Source organism: Molossus molossus, unplaced genomic scaffold, assembly GCF_014108415.1.
Source record: "Molossus molossus isolate mMolMol1 unplaced genomic scaffold, mMolMol1.p scaffold_m16_p_1, whole genome shotgun sequence".
Classification (NCBI taxonomy): domain Eukaryota; kingdom Metazoa; phylum Chordata; class Mammalia; order Chiroptera; family Molossidae; genus Molossus; species Molossus molossus.
Genome location: NW_023425344.1, coordinates 199,885,321 through 199,910,376, shown reverse-complemented (window position 1 = coordinate 199,910,376; position 25,056 = coordinate 199,885,321). Strand labels below are relative to the sequence as shown.

The following is a 25,056-nucleotide window of genomic DNA, read 5'->3' as shown; positions in this document are numbered from 1 at the left end:
CTATACAGAAATTCAGAATTCAGTACAGACTTGTGAAGAAGTGAAAAATGAAAAAGAGACCAACACACTGTTGGAACAATTCCTCATGTGGTGGCTTCCTAGACCAGTTCCAAAACAACACTAGAACCATGGAGAGGTGGGAGAAAGGGGTTAAGTGCTTTTGGCTTTTTAACACAGCCATAGGTAAGCAATTTCATTATATGTAGGTTCTGGAGTCAACATGCCTATGTAACCCTGGTCCAGTTATTTATCTTCTCTCTAAACTTTACTTACCAGTTAAATGATCATAACAGTTCTTTTGTTATAAAGTTGTGATAAAATGGATAAATATATAATTCAACCCGGGCTACTGATGGAATTGGTCTGGTGTATGGCCTGAGCATCAAGAATTTTAAAAGATCCCCAGGTGATTCTCATATGCAGCCAAATGGTGGCATTTGCCACCACTTAATTATAAAAGGCTTGCATCATATTTGTCTGAAACAATGCATGCTGTAAGGTTACCAGGTAAATAATGGTTCATAGGCATTATTAAATGGTTTATCTGCAGTGGCCAACACAAGATGAATAAGTAAAGAATTAGAGGTATGGTGGACTCATAGTAAATGGTGAAAGACTGAGTTTCTCCTGCTAAGATAAAAAAATTAGGTCAAGATTTCTGTTTTCACACTTCTATCAATATTGTACTAGAATTCCTAGCTAATACAATATGACAAGAAAAAACAACAACAACAGACAGATGACAAGGGAGAAGAGAAATTGTAGTTGTTTACTAATAACATGAATGTCTATGTAGAAAATTCTAAGGCATCTCTAAAAAACAAAACAAAAAACTAATAAGTGAGTTTAGCAAGGTCACAGGACATAAAGTCAATATATAAATATCAATTATATTTTTATATATAAGCAATAAAAATTGTGAATTAAATTTTAAAAATTAAATTGGGAATTTAATTTATAATAGCACTAATAATGATAAACTATCTGGAGTTAAATTTGACAACAGATGTGTACAATTTGAATGCTAAAAACTGCAAACATTGTCGAAAATATTAAAGAAGACCTATGTTCATGGATCAGAAGGCCTTTAGAGAAACTATCTGCAGAAAATATATCTGACAAAGAACTCCTATCTAGAAAATATAAAGAACTCTAAAAGTTCAATAATAAGACAGACAACTCAATAAAAAATGGGCAAAAGATCTGACCACTTCATCAAAGAAAACATACAAAAGCCCTGGCCAGTTTGGTTCAGCGGTTGGAGCGTCGGCCTGCGGTCCTGAGAGACCCGGGTTCGGTTCCCGCTAAGGGCATGTACCTCGGTTGCAGTTTGTCCCCGGCCCTGGTCGGTTGTGCGGGTGGCAGCCACTCGATGTGTTCCTTTCACATCGATGTTTCTCTCTCTCTCTGTTCCTCTCTCTCCCTCCCACTCTACCTGAACAAAAAATGGAAAAATGTCCTCGGGTGAGGGAAAAAAAAGAAAACATACAAAAGGAAACAGATACATAAAAAGATGCTCATCAGCCCTGGCCAGTTTGGCTCAGCGGTTAAAGCATCGGCCTGCGGTCCGGAGAGACCCGGGTTCGGTTCCCGCTAAGGGCACGTACTTCGGTTGCAGTTTGTCCCCGGCCCTGGTAGGTCGTGCGGGTGGCAGCCACTCGATGTGTCCCTTCACATCGATGTTTCTCTCTTTCTCTCCCTTCCTCTCTCTCCCTCCCGCTCTATCTGTACAAAAAATGGAAAAATATCCTCAGGTGAGGATAAAAAAAAAAAAAAAAAAAAAAAAAGATGCTCATCAGTATAAATTAAAACCACAATGAAATACCACTACATACCCATTAGAATGGCTAAAATGAGAAAGACTGGCCATTCCAAATGTTGACAAGGATGTGGAGCAAGCACAACCCTCCTACACTGCTGGTGGAGATGTAAAATAGAATAACTGCTTTAAAAATCCGTTTGGTGGTTTCTTAAAATGTTAAAAAATATACCTACCCTATGATATAAATATGCCACTTCTAGGTATTTATCCAAGAGAAATGAACATTTGTAAGCACAAAGACGTTCCTATTGTTAAGAACAATAAACAACAGGCTCAAGGTGGAGCTGCTTGCCCCCAAGACATAAAACCAAGACTTGCTTGCAGTCTTAACTCCTCCCAGGAAAGTGACCTTAAACCAACCAGTTTGGAATTTCCTGATAAGACCCCTGCTGCCTTCCTCAAAGAGAGGTACCCTTGCTTGAAACAAGCCTTTCTTTTCTTTTGCTACTAACTTATTTGTCCTGACCAGTTTGTGCCTATTAAAAAAAACAACCCTTTTAGCCCTGGCCGGTTTGGCTCAGCGGTTGGAGCGTCGGCCTGCTCTACAGAGAGACCCGGGTTCGGTTCCCGCTAAGGGCATGTACCTCGGTTGCAGTTTGTCCCCGGCCCTGGTTGGTTGTGCGGGTGGCAGCCACTCGATGTGTCCCTTCACATCGATGTTTCTCTCTCTCTCTTCCTCTCTCTCCCTCCCGCTCTATCTGAACAAAAAATAGAAAAATGTCCTCGGGTGAGGATAAAAAAACAAAAACAAAAAAAAACACACCCTTTTAGTTTTCTGTACAACCGTTTGGAGCTCCCTTCTAATTGCTGGATGGGATGCTGCCCATTCATGAATTGCTCAATAAAGCCAGTTAGATCTTCAAATTTACTTGGTTGAATTTTTGTTCTTTAACAATATAGAATGCTCTTAGCAGCTTCATTTGTAATAATCAAAACCTAGAAACAACCTAGCCAGTCAACAGGTGTATAAATAAATTATGGCACATCCATATGATGAAATACTATTTATCAATAAAAGGCAACAAATTATTGATACACACAATATGGATGGAATGGAAAATACTGATGCTGAATGAAAGAAGCCAGACAAAAAGGAGCACATGCTTCCCTTTATATAAAAGTCTAGAAAATGCAAACAAATTTATAGTAACAAAAGCGGATCAGCGGTTCCTTGGAAATTTTGAGCGGGGATGGATCTACTCATTTTTTTTTATTGTCATGATGCTTTCACAGATGTATTCATATGTTGATACTCAAACTACACTTTAAATATGTTTACTGCATATGAACTATGCCTCAAAAAAGCTGTAAAAAGAAAGTTAAGGGTGTGGTGGGGAGACTCACATCACCAAGTGGAGTGGTAAAGACATCTGTCTTTAAAAGAGCCTTGATGGAGAAAGAACCTCTTCTGTTCAGAAGGGAAACAGTCATATGATAAAGTACCCTATTTAGATAAGGCAGGAGGAAAGTTCTATTTTTATTCTGCTATTACATCAATATGATTTCTAATAGCAGGCAATGGACAGAACAAAATTAAAGTTCTGCTAGTGGAAAGAGGGTAATTTTAACCCTGTCAGAGATCTCATAGTGTGCTTTTGCAGCAACATTGAACTGTGATCGCTGCAGAGGCCAAGTGGCTGCCTCTTGATCTGCAGTACAAATCTATGCAGCGCTGCTCAAACGGGCACGTCTGCTGCTTCACAAAGCAGCTCCCAGAGCAGCAAGGAGATGGCTCTGCCCACATTAGATCCCAGTGTTTGATTGCTGGGTGGATTCTCCAATGAAAAGTAGGGGTTTTCAATTTGGAGCCTCAATTCCAAAAGGATCCAGCTGGGTGTTTGGGTTTGAGAACCCTCTCAAACGTTGAAGGACCATTTTGTGCATCTATGCTGATGTTTCTTTGATGAGGGCAGGAGAGGCAGGGAATGGGTTTTCAGCTCAAGGGGGCCCAAGGCCCACAAAAGGTTAAGAAAGCTAAAATCACGATAGTTATTTGCACCTTGAGGGAAAGAAATCGAATGAGATTGGTAAGGGGTACAAAATGCATGATTATTTATAGATTTCTTTAGAAAGTCAAGATCTGAACTACATGAAACAAAACATGAATTAACAGAATTAATTAATTACAGATGGTGGGCATATGGATGTTGATCTGATTTTCAGCCTTTTTAAACTTTTTCTATAGTAAAACTAAAATATTCAAACCAGCTAAAAATGGTTAGGAATCCTTGACTCTAGGATATTTAAACTGAATAGGACCAAAGTAGCATAATTTTCCTACATTTTTTATGTGCCCAAATTTAAGAAAAGCAGCTCACTAAGGAAGATCCCTGAACCTCCTTGTAGCACCTGAAATTGATCTTAATTTATTTCTGAATATTGCTGGATACTTAACTCCAAACCTTAACTTCTACTTTTCTCTTTTCTTTAGTAAAAATTAGACAATTATCTACTCTTTTAGCCTCAGGAATCTTACAAAAGCTCTTTGATCAATTAAAACAGAAGTCAAATTTTCAAGTGATTCGGGAGGATTATTATAAGATCCCATTACAGTTCTGATTTAGATGGACTTTTCTTTCTCCTTCCCTCCCTCCTTCCCTCCTTCCCTCCCTCGCTCCCTCCTTCCCTCCCTCCCTCCCTCCCTCCTTCCCTCCCTCCTTCCCTCCTTCCTTCCCTCCCTCCCTCCCTCCCTTCCTTCTGGATTAAAAAATTTTTATCTTTGTTCTTGAAAGTATTACAGATGTCCTCCCTTTTTATCCCATTGACTCCCTCCTCTCCACTCCCACCCCCATCCTGCCTCCCCCACACTATTGTCTGTGTCCATTGGTTGTGCATGTATGCATATTTAGAATGGTGATAACTACAGTCATCTCATCACATGGTCTCCCCATACAGATGAGAATGAAGAGGGCAGGATGCTGTGTGTGTGTGTGTGTGTGTGTGTGTGTGTGTGTATGCGCGCATGTGAAAATCTCTAGTTTTTAATTGCTTTTTGATTTACCACCCTTAAATAGCTAACCTAAACTTAGCATTCTTTTATTCTACCCTAAAGATAATTTCAAAACAAATCTGATGTCCTCCCTAAACTGGCAATTGGGCTTTCACTTTCTGGTCCTGTCTCTGCAAGTTCCCTGTGCGGGCATCTCCGTTTTCCTCGCTTCTGTGGGTCTCTACCAGCACTGGCCTCAGCTGTCTAGTGCTCGTGGGCCTCTCGTGTGGAGCCTTCGTCCCTGCCCTTAGCCTCGTTTTGCCCATATTTCTTCCAAGTCTGCTTTGGAGAAGGAGTCAGGACTATGATGTGAAATGTGAGCTCATTTTTAGCAGCAGCCCCAAGAAAACGACAATGTCCACAGTTTGAGTGACAGAACATTGTCACAGGGCCTCCATTTTTAGTTAGCAACTTATATTTTCCTATGTTTATGATAATTCCCTGGTAATTGAGGCTGTTTTCTTATAAAATACCCTTCAAATAGTATGTCTAGCTTTCTAAATAGACAAAAGAAAACACATGAACAAATACGTACACTATATTTCATTCATATTTCCTTGGAAGTCAGAACCATCAATACTTGTCACCATTAAGAGGCAAACATCCTTGCAAAAGATGAAACGATTTTTTTGTATGTTTCATAAAAGTTTTAATGTCATTTAGCTTTCCTTCCTACTAATGACTTCATTTTAGCACCAACTACCTTCACACTGTAACCCTCAAAACAGCCATGGAGAAACAGAAACAGGACATTTATATTTCAATCATAATTTTAGGTTACAATGGCAACAACTGTATAGAAAGATGAAAAGAAATTCACGTGTCAGGTTTTTAACACACACACCAACCACCCAGGTTTGCAACAGGTAAGGTGTGAGAGTCCTGTTTCTCTGGAAGGAAGAAATCATAACAGAAAACGAATCTATTGAGTAATGGGTCTGACAGCCCAGGGCCATAGGCCCTGACAATGTTCTAAATTCTTCAAACACTGACAGATCTTCATCAGCTGTGTCCACGTTGGTAGGACCTGGTGAAGAAAAATGGATGCAGGAAGCGAAGCAGCAACCCCTGAGGATGATATTCAAAATTCTTGACCAGAAAGAGCTTGCGAAAGAGCAATTGGATTCCAAGCCATTCCCAGCATATCCCCTGCCCATACTGACTGACCTGTTACTCAAACATGCAAACAGAAGAGAGATGATCTGTGGCAGACTTTAAAGCTGCTTGGAAGCCTTCTTCCTATGCTTTTTGGGTTCCATAGGATACATTGGGTCAACCGACCCTCTCTAGCTGCCCTCTTTGTAAATGGCCCGTGCACTGAGATTATGGATAAAAGGCAGGAAATAGGACGGAGGACACAGGCCTGAGTGAACTCATGACTACAGTGGGGTATTCCCTGGAGCAAGACGGGAAACAAAAATCTGCCAAGCTATTAGCTTTATAGCTGCAACAGCTCCAAGGCCAGAGACCTAAAATAACACCTGGGCCTCTGGAACTGCACTCCTCAAGGGGTCAATCATAAAACACCGGCCCAGAAATCAATGTCACAACTGTCATAAACTGGGACAATGGTAAAAAGATCATCCTCAAAGGTTCTATGTGAACTTTTCAACATCAACTCAAATGCCCCCATATCTCCTTCCAAGGATTCCCCCACAGGAGCCCTCCTACACCTGACCAGGCTCTGAGGATTCTCAGGTGAAAAAATAATCAACTTCCTACCGAGGCCACGGTCTGTGTGGGGTTTGCAAGTTGTCCTCACGTCTGTGTGGGATTACTCTGGGTGCTCCGATTTACTCCCACAGGCCACAGATGTGCACTGAGGTGAACTGTTGTGTCTACACTGTCCCAGTCTGAGTGAGTGTGGGTGGGTGTGAGCGGCCCTGAAATGGATGGGCTTCCTGTTGGGGGGGGGGGGGTCCCGCCTTGCACCTCGAGCTGCTGGGACAGGCTCTAGCCATCTGACACTGACCTGGAATGAACTGGTTGGAAAAGCATAACCTGTTTCTGTTAACCTTTCTTCAATATATGTATAGCTCACATTTATTTCAATGTTTAATATTAGAAATGTTTTGGGCCTTTATTTAGAAGTGATGATCATTTTGCAACCAGAAATATGCCATAGGAACTTAACTCTTATTTATATCACTTAGCCCATGGTACACACTGGTTTCATTTTAAGTCTTTCTGTTAATGCTGCAGTTTCCAAGAGCCTGTTGACAATGTTAAGTGAGGACATGCTGTCCTTTCCTAGAACAGCCGAGGGGAAACAGAAATTACCAGAGCTCTGCTTTCTACTATAAAACCCGCCCTCGCAGGACAACAAAACCCGAGTAAAAAGGAAGTTCCCATAGTGGGGGCATCTACTAAAGTTTAGTATATTTTTATCTCAACAAGTACACATTACTCTAGGACCTTTCACAGAAAAGCACTCCTTTTGTGACCCATCCCCAGTCAGCCTATCAGGGGGAGACCTTTCCAGAGTAAAAGGACTAACACATGATGTTTCCAATGGAGACCTCCCTGTAGGATTTCCTGACCAACCTGAACCTGATCTTTTACGTTTGTACTATTTCTCTTTGACATAGAAGAGGAAGAATTCCAACAAAGTTCCCCTAATTAAAAAATATATATATATGTTTTTATTGAGTTTTTAGAGAGAGAGGAAGGGAGAGAGATAGAAACATCGATCGGCTGCCTCCAGCACGTCCCCTACTGGGGATCGAGCCCTCAACCCGGGCGTGTGCCCTGACTAGGAATCGAACTGGGACCTCTCAGTCCATGGGAGGGCACCCAATCCACTGAGAGACACCAGAAGGGCCAAAGGTTCCCTAATGTAATCGAAGTGCCTAAAAATCTGTGCACTACCTTTAAAACTGACATTGGTCCTGACTGGGTAGCTCAGTTGGCTAGACCATCGTCCTGATATGCTAAGGTTGTGGGTTTGATTCTCAGTCAGGGCAAAGACAAGAATCAACCAATGAATACATAAGAGGAACAACAAATCAATGTTCTCTCTCTCTCTCCCCTCCCCCTTTTCCCCCTTTCTCTCAAATCAATTTAAAAAATCTCTTTATCTCCTTAAAAAAAACAACCCTGATATTGGAAGAATAAAAAGCACAGAACCTATACAGATTCCTAACCCTCTCCCTATATCACCTCAATATCCATTAAAACCTGAGGCCACACAAGGCCTCACACCCACAACAGAAGACCTAGCTGCCGGGGGCTCCGCGTTCCCTGTACCTAGGGCGGGATGGTGTTTTGTCCAGGATTTGGGAGCTCTCAAAGACATCGTGATTCACGGGCTCCCAGTTGTTCTAAACGGGACACAGATGCCTCCCTATTCATGGCGGTTCACTGCTGCAGACCTTTGTTCAGCCTTCAGCATCCCTGTGGGCCCCAGCAGCCAGCGTCTACTTGCCCTTACGTGAAACCAGTGACAATGCACCCAGGCCGTCCTGCCTCACGGGGTCAGAGCCCCCTTCTTATTTCTCCCAAGTATTTCAAGATTTAAACATCCTCCAGTTCCCTGGGGAAATCGGCCCTTTTACAAGGTGTAGATAACCTTTTGCTGCATTCAGTTACTGAAGAGGTGTCTGTGAAAGATGCCATTTATTTGCTGCAATAGTTCGCTGAAAAAGGACACAAAGTCTCTAAGGAAAAATTACAGTTATCTTTAGACAGTGGTCATTACTGAGGTCCTGATCTCGGTGCTGAAGGAATTCAGTTGTCTCCAAAAAGGATGAAGCTAAGCCAGGAACTTCCTAGACCCACAGCTAAGCAACAGCTTCATGGGTTTCTAGGCTTGACCTGTTACCACAGACTATGGGTTCCTCATTTTTCTCTATTACTTCTCCATTTTATGAAGTTACTAAGATGTCAGTCCCTGACCCCTTCCTTGGGAGGATAAACATGAGCAGGCTTATATAAACTAAAAGAACAACCTGCCTTAGGGCTCTGACTGGTCCAAACCTTTTACTGTATTTGTGCATGAAGGGAATAATCAAGCTCTGGGAATGCTCATGCAAGAACGTGGTAAGACACAAAGGCCTTTTGTCTCTTAAACACAGACAATTTGACTCAGGTGTTCCTGTCTAGCCCAGCTGTCTTAAGGCTAGAGCTGCAGCTGCAAAGTTAGCAAAGCCTCAGCAGATTTAACCCTGGGAAATGATGTTTATTTGCAAACTACATGCTGTCCAAAGTCATCGTCATTCTGAACTGACTCAACATTTCTCTGCAAGTAGACCAACTTCCTATGAGATCCTTTTAAGACCTAATCTATGTCTTAAACACTGGACCATCCTCAACCCTACTATGTTACTACCTTTAAGTGTCGAAGGTAAGACCCACGATGAAGTGATAATGTCCCATTGTGTGACAATGAGTCCTGATTTATGAGACATTCTTTTAACTATTCTGATGTAATCTTGTTTGTTGACGATTATACTACAGAAATGGAAAAGGGAATTTTCAAGCTGGCTATGCTATCACTACCCGATAGGACTTACTCAGAAGGGAAACATCCCACAAGATAAATCAGCCCAACAACCAGAGCTCTATGTCCCTCCCCAAGCAGGACAAACTAATTATTTATGCTGATAGTCATTATCCCTTTGGAGTCCATGATTTAGGGATGTTATGAAAACAAATGGGTTTTCCTACATCCTCTGGGATCCCAATAAAAAATGGGCAACAAATAAATGATCCTACTGTTGATCTCTTACCTTCTCAAATTGCTGCCATCAGAACGAATGTTCACACGAAAGGACAGGACCCGAGTGTCGGGGGAACCCTAACTGACTGTCACACACAGACAGTAGCAACAGAATCTACACAGACTGTGGCCTGTGCGGCTCAAGTCCACTCTATTTCTGTAAAAAGTGACCTTTTATTGCCCAACTTTTGCCATCTTGATGTTTTGAACATGGCAGCAGTTTGCTCCTGAGTGAGAGAAATTAAGATGCGTCAACAATGGCTGTAGATTAAACAAATGGTCAGGGCTACGGGAAACCCAAGACGGCTGCTCGGTCTTTGAGGCCCCCTGGCAAGCCCCACTTTTCAGCTTCTGCGTTCCCTCGCCCACCACAGTGCATTTAAGATGACGCAAACTACGAATAAACACTGATGAGGAGACTTCCATGATTTTGCGAAAGCGATCTATCAGCAATGTCTGGTCCACCATCCTGGAAAAACCATTTATTTTCCTAGAGGCCTCAGACCTCCTCCCTCTGGACCCTTTGAACACTTGCAGCTGGACTTCGTGCAACCGCCACTGAGCATGGATTATCACAGACTCTTGTTTTCGTACCTGTGGTTTCCAGATGGGCTGCAGCCCTCCCCTGCTGCCAGGCTGATGGCAAAGAAACTGTTAAAAAACGTGTTTCCCATTTAGGGTGTACCTTCCACAGTTCCCAGCAGTCTAAGAACCCACTTGACTGGGCAAATCATAGGAGCCTTGATGGAAAGACTTGCAACATTCTCAGAATTACCGCTGTCCTTGTCACCCTTGTCATCAGGTGAGGTTGAAAAAATTAATGGGATCTTTACATTTAAAACCACTAAACTTGCTGAAACTACTGGACTTCCCTGGCCTAAGGCATTGCCTTTGGTCATGCCAACTGTTCCCAGTACCTCCTTCTGGAAACACAACTCACTCGACACAAGACTGTCACCGGCAGACCGATGTCTACTGGTGCACATCTTCAGTTGATCCCTTGCTGTCTCACGCTAGTATGACCAGCTACTGTTAAGTTTCTGACGTCTTGTGCTCCAGCTCATTGTCAATAGGTTAAAGAAGCTTTCCCAGATCCCATTTTAAAGGATCCTGTAGGTCACAGCCTAGAGCCTGGTGACTAAACAGGTATTCTAGATACATCAGAAGAAGACAGCCCTCAAGCCCCACTGAAAGGACCTTAGCAGGTACTCCTGACCACTGACCCTGCTGAGCAATCAGACGGCACTGAGCTATGGGTAACAGCTGAAGAAGGCTCCACCGGCCACCGGTCCTGTTCAGACACTGGAGATCTCTCACTCACACTGAAATAGCTGACATCAGTGCAGACTGCTTCCGCCCAAGACGTGGGATCAAGGCTTCATACTTTAAACGTGACACCCTTTCTCTTCCCCTTTGCATTGGTCTTGGCCTGGGCAGATAATGCCATCATCCATATCTTCCAGGCCCTTGCAAGGTGGGGGTTTACCTTTCAGACTTAGGATTTGTCACCTAAAACTCCAGTCTGACCATGAACAGTGCCTCTTTAGTGGAGGTGGCTAATGCCTGGCAGGACTCTGTCTGCAGTAGCTGTCGTTCTCCTAGGTGGCTGGCGCGGAACAAGGCCATGCCCTCAGGTTATCTAACTGTTCACAAACACACAGCCCCCTTCATGGGTCAAATCCCCTGAGTTTACATGGTCGAGTTAGAAAGAACCTACCAGAGAGTTTCCCATGACTCAGAGTTCCCTCCCTTGGGCAGGTCCCTACTTCCCTCGTTCGGAATAAATAAAAATAAGGCTTTAATCAGGAACCTGTCCTTCAGGCTAAAAACATTGTAGAATCTACTGTTAAAGCAATAGCTGCCTAACAAAAGCCCTGCCAGTCTGTGTCCACAGTTGCTCCTGACAACAGAAGAACCCTAGACTGTCTTTCAGCTGAGCAGGGAGCTGTCTGTGCTGTGGCCACGACCACCTGCCGCACCTGGACTCGCCCTTCTAGGGAGACGAAACTCAGCTACGTGAGATCACGGACAAGGCACCTGCCTCACACGGCGGCTCCCTCAACAGGGTATTTCTTTCATTTACTTGATTTTGAATGGTTTGGGTCTTGGGGACTATGGCTCCAAAGTACATTACAAACATTATAATTATCCTTTTTTTGGTATCATCGTAATTTCTCTGGCACATCGTATTCTCTCAAAAGCTTTAAATGCACATTCGTAGCCACTAACCACCCAAGCAAATGACATTCTTAAGACTGGATGGTCAGAAAAGGGACAAGGAGAATGACGGCCTTAAAGACAGTGAACCTGGAGACACGCCCTGTGAGCAGCACAGAGATTACGCAGAAACGTGACCTGTGACTGTCGCGAGAATCGGTAGAAGCTGCGAGAACTGCAGAGCGGAGCCGAGGGTGGCGTTCGTGCCTTCGGTTTTAACTATATCTCTCAGTCAGGCTGAGACTGATCAAAAGGGAGGGATTGTTAAAGAGAAAACCCAAAACAGACCCCAATGGAGACCCCAATGCCCATGACAACAAACCAAGACTTAACATCTGATCGAATGGCAGTTTCAACCTTCTCTAGGAACTAATCTTAATCAGTCTGGAATTTTCTGGTGAATGCCAGCGAGGTGCTGTCCCGTGGGACTCCTTTCCCGAAGCGGACGCTGGCACTCTGCCTGTAAGGCCCTGGCGTCCCCCAGGCCTCCCCCGGCGAAGCGTGGCTCCTGGAGTAGACAGGCACAAGTGCACGCCAAGGTACTTCCTGGTTCCCCACGCTTTGCCTCTCAGGTCTGGGGGGAGCCAAGCCACCTAGGAAGCCTGAGGCCCCCACGTGGGCAGCCCACCAGCCACAGCCACCACAGCCTTGCCAGTGTCCTGTTTCAGCCTTCCTAACCCAGACCCACGCAGGCGCCCCAGGCTGGCAGGTCATCAGAGGTAGGGACGTGCCATTCGCTCAAGGACGGGGGGAAGTCATGAGAGGCTAGTAGGTCACCTGAAGCCCTGGTGACATTTTTCCTAACTTGTCATGGAGGCTTGTGTGGCTCTTTCAGGAGTCTTCTTTGTCCTCATGGATAGACTGGAGTCCTCCTAACAGGACCTCCTGACCCTTGTTCGGTGGTGGCTCTGCCTGTCCCTCACCCTGCCCACGCTTTTCCTTGCTAGCTTTGCCTCAATGGTGCACCCGGAGAGCCAGGCTCTTCTGGATTCTAACTGCAGCTTCCCCAGACCACACTTGTGTCCCGTGTGCTGGGGCAGTGTGAGGCAGGAGACGTTCCTGTCCATCAGTCCCAGCTTCGCACATGGAGCCTGCACAGTGCTCGTGGAGGGGCTTCGCCGAGGAGAGGGGGTCCGCTCCGAGCGAGCTCTTCCCCAGCGCGTCCCACGCCCCTACTCACCACCAACACGTGCTCCAGAAGGTCCAGGTAGCTGAGGGTGCACTCCGTCCCGTACCGCAGGGCTCTGGCGCGCACGTCCTCGCTGACCTCGGGGTGGAACGATGCTTGCTGGAGAGAGAAAGGGACGTCGGCATCTTAAAACAGGACGAGCCAGCGGGGAGTGAACAGGGGGCCAGTTGTATAGCCCTGGACCCTCTCCAGGAACTCCTGCTGCCTGACCTCAGCGACCTCTGAGAAACCTTCCCTGGCCCCCTGGACGGGGGGAGTCCTCCTCCACCTTCCTCGCTGCCCCATCTCCACGGCAGGCTGTCTCCAAGTCTGTGTCTTGACACTTTTAGTTCCCAAGTGAATCTAGTCCCTCTTATCTTCCTTTTTCCTTTCTTTCACCCTCCCCGATCCCACCTTTCACTGAAATGTGAGAAATTCCACCGACGCTGGAAAGTTCAGGAGAGAGTCATGATTAGAGCTTCCCCAGGAGATGCGCGGTCCCAGGGTCAGCCTGCTTCCCTCCAGAAAGGTGAGACGTCCCAGAGACCCCTCTGTCACAGCAAGTATGTCCAGGTCCTCACGCCGTGACCTGACCACGCTGGGGTCACAGCGAGTTTCCCAACCAGGGCCCTCTGGCTCCTGGGAACCTTCAAACAGTGAGGCTCCCTGGTACCCGCAGAGGGGCCTCATGTTATACACACCCAGATAAGCAAACCAGGATGTATGGTTAATGCAGCATCTTGCATTTTTGTTCTTTGGGGTTTTTTTTTGTTTTTTGTTTTTGCCCTTGTGACCTGCTGAGGTGAGTCATTCACAATATATCATTTCAGATAGCACACCCACTCATGGGGTTGCTCGATCAATTACAGAAAGCCCAGTTGAATTTGGATGTCGGATAAACAGTGACAAACATTTAATGTAAGCATGGACCACCTTAGTTTTAATTTGCTAAATCCCACAACCCTGCCCATTTAGCATCCTTTCTTCCTTGCACAGCCTCACTCTGGAAAGAACCTGAGGGGGCTTACAAGAATACACAGAAAGCTGCAGATAAATCACAAATCAGGACACACAGGAATCACACATTAGGGTAGAAGGTCAAGAAGGATGGGGAATAGTAACCAGACTCCACATTCCTCCCAGTCCAGCCCCTCTCCCTAAGACTGGTGGTGCTGGTGGGAACAGCTGTGGGCTCTCCCCATACCCGGAGGAAGTGGGGATAAGCCAGTGGCCAGCTCCTGTCAATCATGAGTCTGGTTTACTCATCTGAGGACGAACAGGCCTCGGAGGCAGGCGCCATGCCATGAGCGTAACCACTGCCCAGCCATGCTCTTCACCGTCACTATGCTGTGTCTCCAAGTGTGAGGACAAAGCCCCATGTCACTCTGGTGAGACAGTGATGCTATCAGTGTCCCCTCCAGCAGCTGACGTGCAAGGCCTCATTCAGAGCTATGTGGGGCTGAGGATGAGATGCTTTTTCCCAGCTGCTGGCTCTGTAACTTAGTAAGACAACTTGGGAGAGCAATCTGGCCATAATGAAAATGTCATACCATTTGACCCACTGAACTCTAACTTCTGGGAGCCTTGCCTAAGGAAATAATCCAACACACAGAACAAACAGATATGCCCAAAGATCATTCCTTGCAGTAAAGTTAATGATAAAAAAAAATGCAGACAACCTAAATATCTGATAATAGGGGACAGATTGTATTTATTAATAGAGTATTTCTTGGTCATTAAAGAGTCAGTTATAATGACTCACGGCAACATAGAAACAGCCATTTAATGTTAACTGTAACAGTGGATATTAAATGGTATACAATGTAAACATATGCACATGGAAGGAAGACCAGAAAGCAATAGACACTAGAATTAAATTAGGATGGAGGGGAACCCTTGTCTCCACCTAAGGAATTCACATATCCTTCCTTTCTGATAAAATGAGTCAGTATCTAACCTACTGCACTTCCATTTCTGCCCTGGCTGCGCTGCCCAGCCTCATATGGCAACTTGAGCCTCTGCTTGGCATAAGGGTTCCTCCTCGATCCACCATGCAACATTCCTGGTATTTATTCTATATATTCCCTATTGCACGCACCTCATTTCCTTTCTGCAAAGGGTGGAAATACAGGAGACCAAAGAAAACGTAAATATCAGTCTGCTAAATAAATCCTATCCTAACAGGAGTCTCAGGGCTCAGCAGTTACACTTGTCATCAAGTCTGGCTCAGGCTTGTGAAGCTCTGGCTATTATTTTGTCCTGAAAAATCAGGATGGCCTGATCCAGGGAGGAGCTGAGGCTGGGCCAATGGCTCCCATCCTTTAATCCTTAACCTCCTCCCCTGCAAACAGAGGAATGTGTGTTAAGAAAGAGACTTGAAAATCTGAGCTGCCTGGCATCTATACCTTAATCACCCCCTCGCCCCCATTTCTCCTTTTCATTTCATGCCTGTAACATGGAGACACAGTACCTGTCACTCCTCAACCACAGTGACCTTGATTGAACACTATGGCTGGGAGGCCATGGCAGCAGAAACAGACCAGCTATGAACTCAGAAGACCTGGTTACAGTTCTGGTTCTGAGAGTAAATAGCTATGACCTCGGTCATGCCACTTAATCCCTCCAAGTCTGTTTCGTCATCCATCAGATGAGGATAAATTCCCTTTGCCTTTCTCCTCTGGGGTCAAACGAGAGTATATGACAACCCTCCCAGAACTATGAGGTGCCTACATGGACAATGGATGGCACTGGGGCCACCCTTGCTAGGCAAGTGCTATTCTCCGATTGAGACGAGAACCCCTTGGGGAGTCATCGCTTCTGTGAGGCCGATTCCATTAAGCACATCAAAATGGCAAATGCTCATGGCCTCAGAAGACAGTCTAAATTCTCTGGTCCAGAGCACAAGGCCCCTCAGGGAAGGGGGCCTATCGACTCTGTCAGCCACTCTGTGCACCCACCCAGGAGAACGGTCATTGTGCAGCTCCCACGCCGGCCCTCGCACACCCACCTCCGGCTCACCCTGCCTCTTCTGAGGGAAGCCCGAGGGCCGCCGGCTGGACCCTGCGCCAGCTGCCCTCATAACTCACGTCGCCGCAGACGGCAGCCCATTCCGGCTGCCCAGTGGCAGTAGCTGCAACAGCAAGTTTTCAGTGTCTGTGGCTCGTCCCCCTGCTCACCAAAGCAGGGTCACCAATCAATCACTGAGCAGATGTCAGAGTCCCTGGGGCAAGGCTGTCCCTACAAGGGTCAAGGTCTGGGGTGCTCAACAGATGCAGGGGAAAGACGGCCCTTGTGGCTCACTTTCTTAATAGAAAAAAAATAAAGTGAAGGTCAGAAAGCTCAGGTCTCCCCAGCCCCTCACCCAGCACGGGCTTAGGGCAGCTGCCCCGGTTATCTAAGAATCGGAAGAGTTGCTCCAAAATGTCTGGCACAGAGCAGCAAGGCAGTTCCCCAAGGCTGTTTTGTTCCTCTCACTCACTTCCTCACCCCGTTATGGCAACACTCCTCCGAGCACAGAATGGATGACCTGCGGAGGCAGGAAAGGGTGCAGGCAGATGAGGGATGCAGCTGTCATTTGGAGAGCCTGGAACAAAAGGCCACTGTCCCCATTTACTGCTGTCAGAGTGGCCTGCACTCCACTCTCCGGAAGAAGGCGTCCTGCCTGCGCATGCAGGACTGGGAGGAAAAGGAGAGGGCTGAGTCAGCAGGGTGGCCCCATCCCCTCTCAAACCAGAACTGAGAGTCGTTCCCTCGGGCTGCTGATGTGCACACGCCTTCAGCATGCATTTCACTATACAGTTCAAGGTACTGAGCTGCTCCGCCCCTCCCCTTCTCCAGACCAAACCAAACAACTCAGCCACAACAGAGAACTATCCATCCATCCACAACAACGCCAAGGCTTTTACCTTGCAAGCCATCAACATATCTGACACGGCTTTCCTGCTCAGATTAGCGGTGGCGATCACGTCCTCCTGTCTACACGAGTTCCCAGCTGCCACGGCTTTGGCTGTTGCCATGGTGATGCCTTTCGTCATCCTTATAGATTCTTCAGGTGATGATGTCTTTTCAGGTACCTCTCTTGACTGAAACACCTGATGTTAGAAATAGAAGAGGTGAAAGAAATAAAACAGGGAAGGACAAAAATAATTTATTCTTCTCCGACCGGGCTGCAGCTCAGTGTCTGAAAACTGAGCCAGCAACAGGAAGAAAGCGTCAAAAGGCAGGAAATGAGAAATTTAATTTGAGTACAGTAATATCATTCTTGCTTTCAAGATTGTAGCATGGATAAGCCTTGCACACCTATACCCAGCACTCGGGAGCATGATGAGGTGAGAGAGACATATCTATAGCATCAACCCGTCTGTCTGCAAAAATGGATACTCGGTATCTGCAAGCCATCCACCCCAGGGAGGGTGGTTCTGTGGCGTCCTGCTGCCTTGCCCCTCCTGCTGGAGCTCTGGCAGCTCCCAGAAACTATGCAGTCCGATGCTGGTTCCAGGGCCGGCTGACCTGGAGGCATCAATCCGGACTCCTCTCTCTTTAAAGGGGTGTGGGGCTGGGGGAAATGAAACATTCAGTTTCTTCTATTCTTAGCCTGTCTTACAAATATAACTGCATGATTCTGTGGAGGCATTCATGTGGAGTGTGCCACAGTGACACTGTGAATTATTTAAACACACACACACAACCCCCTTCACAGGAGTTGAAAAAAATTAACCATGGTAAGTGAATATCCCACTTCCAAGTTCCACCTGTCAATCAAGATGTCCATTCCTGCTCCAATCCTATCTGTCTTGTCTCCAACGCGAGCGCTCGGTGCCCTGGCTGTGTGCCGAACACGCGCCTGTCCCTGCACGTGAGGGCTCCCAATCCAGTCGGGGCGGCTCGGTGTTTAGTCCCAAGCAGCCACGTCTCAGTAGGGAAGTCTTCCTTGAGGCAGAAAGGAGGACCCAGCCAGCACCCTTGTCATGTGCCAAAGAGTGTCAAACATTGCTATCCCCCTAAAAATGGGCAGCTGCAATTAAGGCAGGACCCCAAGCCCCAGGCCCGCCCCTGAACGCAGCAGTGGAATGAGTGACCTTCCAGAGCTCTCCACACTCAGTGGCCCTTGTGGCTCACGCTCCTGTGTCCACAGAAGCACACAATCTGGGTCCACTGTAAATCACATTGCTATGCTTAGCTTGACCGTGTGGCTGCAATTTCCCAGGAAAGCTCCACATTTCAAATCTTCTCTTCCATTGCCACCATTAGGCCCACCCACATCTGTCAGAACATGTGTCCAGATGTTGGTAGGAAACCCCCAGCTCGTGTGGGCAGGTACGTTCCAGGTTCCAGGTAGCAGTGCTTAAGGACACCACCTGTATTCCTTAGTTTCTCTTTTGTGGGAAAACGAAGCACAACATTAACCAAGATTAGATTCATTCAAGACAGGAAAAGAGAACGCAAGCCTCCATTGCCTAAGTCAGACCCGACCACGTCCACCGCTGACCTTCAAGGGCTGGCGACCTTCACAGGTGGTCCCCTAACGATGCAGAACAACCAGCAGCTACGGCCAGTCCCTCTCCCCACCTCCATAAAGAAGTCGAATCTGTAATCAGACCTCCTACAGAAGTCTCAGTTTGAAAACAAACATTTCCAGCACACTTCTATTTCCAGAGATTAGGACGAGTCAGTCCGATCACCACAGAATCAGAACACCCATGGTTAATATCCATATCACAGCAGCACTGGAGCACCCTCGCTCAACAACGTCGGAACCAGGCAAGAAAGAACACGGGGTGATTCTCTGAGAGCAGACACTTCACAGGGAAGGGGCTGGATTGTAAAGGGCAGTGGCTCAGGGAAAGGCATCCAGGCTCTTCTGATGGCCACTCTCAGACCCCGAAGTCCACACATGTGCAGCAGAGTGCAGCGCTGCTGATAGCAACGGGAATCAAGAGGGGCTGTGTGTGTGGCTACACTACTGTGGACACGACCGAAACTCAAATAGCTAGACGGACTTCTCCCTTTGCCAGGAATCTTCTGGAATGCTTTGGTATCCTGAAGCAACTTTAGTGTAATTAAACCTGAATAGCCCCAAGTGATATATTTTAACTGATTTCCTTAATTACAATTACAGTTTGATCCTAACCAAACTCTGGGGTGCACAGTTACAGGTGGGAGCCTCCCTAGTTTGGGTGCTCCAGGTAGAACTTCTTTATATTAACCACCTCGGAGAAGCCTATGCGGGGGTCAGCTGCTGGACATGGGTGCCCGAGGGAGGTGACTGTCGGTCCTCACCGTGAGCTCCTGCTTCATGTACTCGATCGTGGCCTCGAGCGCCCGTGTGCCCCGGGTGGCCTCGTCCTCCACCGCCTTCACAGTCTTGAGAAGGGAGGTGACATTGGTCACCATCACCTGCATGGGAAGGAAGGCCAAGAGGAGACAGTGCGCTGAGGTTTAATTCCTACTCCTTTAGTTCCAGACCCAATGCCGTGAGCAAAACACCTCCCCTTCAGTGAGAAAGGAGCCAGAGGTGTCTTCTCCCAATGTTCTGTGTGCCTCTCCTTCTCCAGCTCCCCTCCTGCATGCTCACCCCTACTTGGGGCTCCACTCTACCTTGGCAGCCCCCTTGAGCTGGTACATGGAGGGGTCATCGGCAGGCTTGCTGGCAGCTCCCTTGGTAGCACCAATGAGGTCTGAAAGGGCCTTGGCCACATCTTTGATGGCATTGATCAACACCACCTGAAAGAGAGCACGAAGTCCAGGTGAACACCCCTAGTGGTCGCTTACTGGCTTCACTAAGAGCAAATGCCAAGAGCAGGCTGGGGCATTTGGGTCTCTAAGTTAGCAGCTCTCCACCTGCATTCACGGGACCCTGGGAGCAACCCCTGGGGGTTCTCATGCACGCGTCTCAATGGAGATCCAAGCTCCGGAGGCTGTTATTTGGCATGTTTAAAGACCTCCTGGAGGGCAGCTCTGTTGATATGCTGCCTATGAAAGAATGAAGGCAGCTAAGCAGACACCTGAGAGGCAGCACCATTCACCTGTGTTCTGAACTGGTGACAAAATGCTGAGAGCACAGTGTGAGCCCCACAGCCTGGCTTGCAAGGCCTCCATGGCCGCCCACCTGCATCTTTGGCTCCAGCTCCTAGGATTCTCTGAGTCACTCAACATGCTACAGTCACTTGGTCTTCCTTCCCCAGTGGCTGTCCCAACTCTCCTGCTGCAGGGCCTCTGCTCCTGCTGGTCTGTCTGGACCCTGGCTCTTTTCATAATTCAGGTCTCAGCTCAAATGTCATGTCCTCAGAGACCTGTCTGGACCACCCAGACTGTAGCCCGCCGCCATACGCCCCACCCCCCAATGCAACTCCATCGGCTTGCCCTGATTTATTTATAGCATTTATCGGCATGTGGAATCATTTTATTATTTAGTCTCTTAAACAGTATGCCTTCTCCCCGACTTGAATGTAAACTTGACTATGAAATTCAGGAGGCCAGCCTGGACTCGTGTGTTCCACACTCAGATCTGGGCCTGGCATGCTGGTGTGCACTCAGTAAATGCTCATAGAATGAATAATACGCAGGTGGGTACCCACATAACCCTGGGTGTGACTGTGTCTTCACGCTTCTAACGGAACACAGACTACCTTTCAGTGTGCTAGACGTGGAGTCTGAAGCACTGGCCATACTCAGGAAGCTCATGATATTGGGCGTTACAATGAACTCTTCTAGGTCCAGTTGCTACAGTAACAACTTCTACTTCAATAACAACAACTACTTCACTTTATGGAGAGCAGTGTTTCAGGGGCTGAGCCAGGCAGAGTACACGTTATCTCATTTAACCCTCACCACAGCCATTTCAAGTGGGCACTAAAAGGCTTGTGCCCACACCCCCATGGCTCGAGAGTGGAAGGGTCGATCCCAAGGTCACGGTCTTAACCTCCAGACTGTATTACACTCTCCAGCTCTGGCCCCTACAGACGAGACCGGCAGCGCCAGCCCTGCCCCTCTCACACTGCTGTGAGGATCAACTGGATCGCACACGTAGAGACATATTAGACATTTCTCTAGTCAAAGATTTGAATCTTTCCTGGCCAATCACTTCTCCTACAATTGAGCCATGCTCGAAGAGCATTCAGTTCCCACCCCAACGATGTATTTTCAGGCTTTTTCTTCCTCCGTGGGGGTAGGCACGATACTGCGGGCAGGGATTTCCACGAAGACTTTGAATGGCAGAGCAGCCGATCAGAGTGCTGATGTTATCACAGAGAAATGCAGCAGGAGGGTAAAATGGCAACATTAGGAAGGTTCCCTCACGGAGCTCTGCTCCCCGGGAGGGCGTCAGCAGGGGAAGTCGTGGCCACGTGGGAGCAAAGCTGGTGGCCTAGTGTTACTAGAACAGTGGCTGTTGTCAACCCGGGCACAAATGGTAGGGGGCTTTCTACCCAGCACTGCCCCAGCGGGCCAAACAGACTAGTTTACTGAGTATGGTTTCATCAGTGAAAACGAAAGTGTCTGCCATTTGACGGGATAGAGAGAATAGAGGGGATTTAAGTTTTGCACTTGGGAATGGGTAGACTCCATTACTGATGGCTGTAGACGGTTGTTAGTTTAAAAAGAGCTGAACATATATTTGATGGGTATCCACACTGTCCTGGGAGCTGAGTGGAAGGCTTAGGTTTCCCAGATTAATAAGCAATGATTATTGTTCTTGATAGCTGGCAGTCTAGGCTGGGGGACCAAGAAACAGGCAGATCACGTCAGTGACATCAGAGCGGAGCAGAGCACAGAGCTCTTTCCTACCCGAGCAGTTCTCTCTCCCACTTCAGAGTCGGATTCTCCAGCAGGGCGTCTACAGGTGCTGCCTTCGTGTTTCACCCTCACCTGGCTTCCCTGCCACTCCTACAGCAGCCCTGGCGGGGTCGCCACGGCCCTCCATGTCACCTGGGCCAGCGGCCAGCTCAGACCTTCATCTTTCCTGACTCCTCAGCCATGTCTGGTGGGTTGAAACAGGCCCTCCTCTTAACAGCAGGCTCCCTGGCTTTCCTGACAGCTGCGCCTGCTTCTCGATCTCCTTTCTCATCTCTCTCCCCTTAAACGGCCTTAAGCAGTGTGTCCCTCGGAGCTCTGCCTCGAAGCCCCTTCCCTTCGTCCCACTGTTCCTCTCTGTGCTCACAGTCATGGTCTGAGTGGCAACAACGCCTGAATCCGCATCCCTAAACCTGAGCGGGCTTACGCCCACACACTAGCTGTACCTGCATGTCCCTCTGCTACTCCTAACTCAACATGCCCCAAACCGAACTCACCTTCATCCCCCCGCCCATCCAGCTCCCTCCAGGAGCTCCAGTGCTGTGTGGAGAACCCTCCACTCACTGATCTGGCCTGAACCGCAGGGTCAGACCGCCTCCTCCCTTCGCTCCACATCCTCACTGCATTCGATTTTCTACCAAGCCCGGCTGACCTCTACAGAGTCCTCTCAGATCTGCCGGCTTGCCTCCCACCCCCGTGGTCCAGGGCACGGTCTGGCCTGGGGAGCGGCATCCTGCCATCCTCCAGCCACAGACACACTCACGCACATGCTGTTTCCTTCAAGGCTCCCCGTTTGCCGTTGGCTTCTCTGAGGTCTGCTCTACAGTGCTTGTGGGACTACAAGGATCCCCATCTCCCAGGCCCACCCGTACCTGGGTCTCGGGGTCATCAGAACCCAGGCTGGCGGCCCCGAGCTTGACCACCTCGGCGAGCTGGGTGATGGTGGCTGCTGAGGACTGGGCTGCCTGGGCCAGCTTGTCTGGAGTGGACGCGGCGCCCGACACCAGCAGTTTTGTGTCTTCCACCAAGGCCTTGGCTGTCTTCAGGATGTTCTCCCTGGAAGGGTCGGAGCAGATGGGAGGGGAGAGACGAAGGGCCAAGCTTGGTTACTAGTCGCTGAGAAGGAAAGGAACCCTTCATGGGGGGCCTTTTTTTTAAAAGACATTAATTCACTGTCTTTTTTTTCCTGTTTAGCCTTTCATTTCATTCCTGTGCGCATGTTTTTGAGATTGCGTATTTGATGATTGACCTTGAACGATATCACATCACTTTTATTTTGTATTTATTTTCTGATACTCGATTGTCAACTTTAACTTTTTAAGACTCGACCTTCTTTTTTCCCCCAGTGTAGCTTGTTGCAGCCTAAGGGACGAGGAGGTGGCAGCAGGCTATGGCACGGAGGTCCACAGGGGTCCCTACCTCTAAAGTAAACTGTTCCAGAAGGAATGTCAGAGGAATTGAGACTGACGCTCAGAACCATTGAGGTGACTCTCACTAACAGATGCAAATGATGGACCAATGGCTAAAGAGTCTATTATTCACTCGGAGGCCAATTTAATAACAGGAGATAGAATGCCAGAAATGAGCTGAAGTTTCAAGGACATCAGTGGAAGTCAGAGGCAGCTTCCAGGAAGGTGGGCTAGGAGGATGGATGGTGGTTGTAGCCCAGAGAGAAAAAATATACAGAGCAAAAGACCAAGGAACAGGTGGCAACAGGAATTCAACCTCGGGAAATAATAAGGTGTAGTCTCTGTGCTGAGACCAAGAATGAAGTCCACTGGTAAAAAGAAAATTAGCATATGTTTCCTTTATTAATATATATATTTAAAAATGCAAGTAGGCTAAGACTCTTAACAGCATCAGGGATGATGTCTGGCCCCTCAAAACCCAAGTATTTCCGTTGTGTTACTATTACAACTTTACATGAACACATACCCACTGGATCAACTACTATATACCTTCTTCTGGATTTGCATCCAGTAACATTCAGAGTTAACACTAATGAGTGATAGTAAATAATCCTATTATTATTATGTTTATGGTCTTTCCTTTGTGGAAATTTTATTTTATTTTATCCGCCGACCCCCCAGCATTGCTGTCTACGTCCATCGGTTATGCATACATGCATATAAATTCTTTGGCTTATCTCATCCCTCTCCCTCACTCTGAACCATACTCCTTTCTATGTCTCTGGGTCTATTTTGTTCATCAGCTTATTTTGTTCATTATATTCCACAAATAAGTGAGATCATGTGGTACTTGTCTTTCTCTGATTGCTCATTTTGCTTAGGATAATGCTCTCCAGGTCATAGGGGGCTTTTTGGTGAAGGGCTTTGAGGAAGAGAGGTGCTAGACAGAGAGCCTGGCACCAGACTTTCGGAGGGCCCTGAGGAGCCAGCCCAGCTAAGACAGAAGGCTGGGAGCCCCACACCCCAAATATGGAAGGGCTCACTGTCCCGCCCCCGCTGCTCCCAAACCTGCTGAGCTAATCACAGGCACCGCTCACCAGCTTGAAAGGGAAAGGTCAGAAAGCCGAACATGACTCCGCATTGACAGTTGGCAAAGGGGCTTATTCTGTATGTGGTTCACTTTCACTTTGAACGTCTTGTTGAAATCAAAACGGATGACCATATTCCTGGTTTCTGGACAGTGTCTCTGAAGTCCAGCAGGCCCTCCTGACCCCCTCCCCACCCAGGAGCCTCGTACCTGTGGTCTGCGAAGGTCTCGTTGTTCTCTGCGTTCAGGGTCCCTGCGGTCGCAAACATGATGGTGGTGTCCAGGTCGGCGATGATCCCGGACACGGCAGTGGCGGCTGTGATACATGCCTGGGTCCCCTTGTTCCCAGCCTGGAGAGCTGACAGCACCAAGGACACCTGCAGGCAGAGAGGGACTGTCAGAGGGAGCGGAGGGAATGTAACCCAAATGTGCGCACACTCTGAAAACACTGAATTTTTCTCCGGGAGTCGATGCAGCTTCTGCGTTAACAGCACAGTTTGGGGTCAACAGCCTCGGTCTGATCACCGGTTTTGCTGTTTGCGAGCTACCTAACCTCGGGTAGGCGGGTTTACCTCTCTCGGTCTCAGTCTGCTCATCTGGAACATGGAGCTGTTACTTCTCGTCTATCAGGGCTGTTGGCAGGGTTAAGTGCAGGGAAACGCTGTACAATGCCGACCGTGGAACTCGGCACATGGCATTGGGCAGAGGGCAGGTGCTACTATTTAATTATGATTAGTTTCTGAAACCACAAGGAGAAAAGCTCAGGCTCCTGGGAAAGGTGTGGCCATGTCCATCCCCTCTGATTAGGTTTCCTGTGGAACAGCCCCTCTGCTAGGCCTCATCGCTCCCTCCCTTGG

General features: G+C 47.7%; 1 protein-coding gene across 1 annotated transcript in view; it reads right to left on the bottom strand.

Annotated features, from left to right (window-relative positions):
* Nucleotides 1-25,056, bottom strand: part of TLN2 (talin 2) — a 242,140-nt gene that overhangs the window by 21,911 nt on the left and 195,173 nt on the right. The window contains exons 45-50 of the mRNA XM_036268699.1: nt 24,410-24,576; nt 22,576-22,759; nt 19,511-19,636; nt 19,193-19,309; nt 16,819-17,004; nt 12,926-13,033 (exon numbers count right to left, since the gene is read on the bottom strand). Coding sequence (XP_036124592.1) covers nt 12,926-13,033; nt 16,819-17,004; nt 19,193-19,309; nt 19,511-19,636; nt 22,576-22,759; nt 24,410-24,576 — 888 coding nt within the window. The remainder of the gene's footprint in view (nt 1-12,925; nt 13,034-16,818; nt 17,005-19,192; nt 19,310-19,510; nt 19,637-22,575; nt 22,760-24,409; nt 24,577-25,056) is intronic.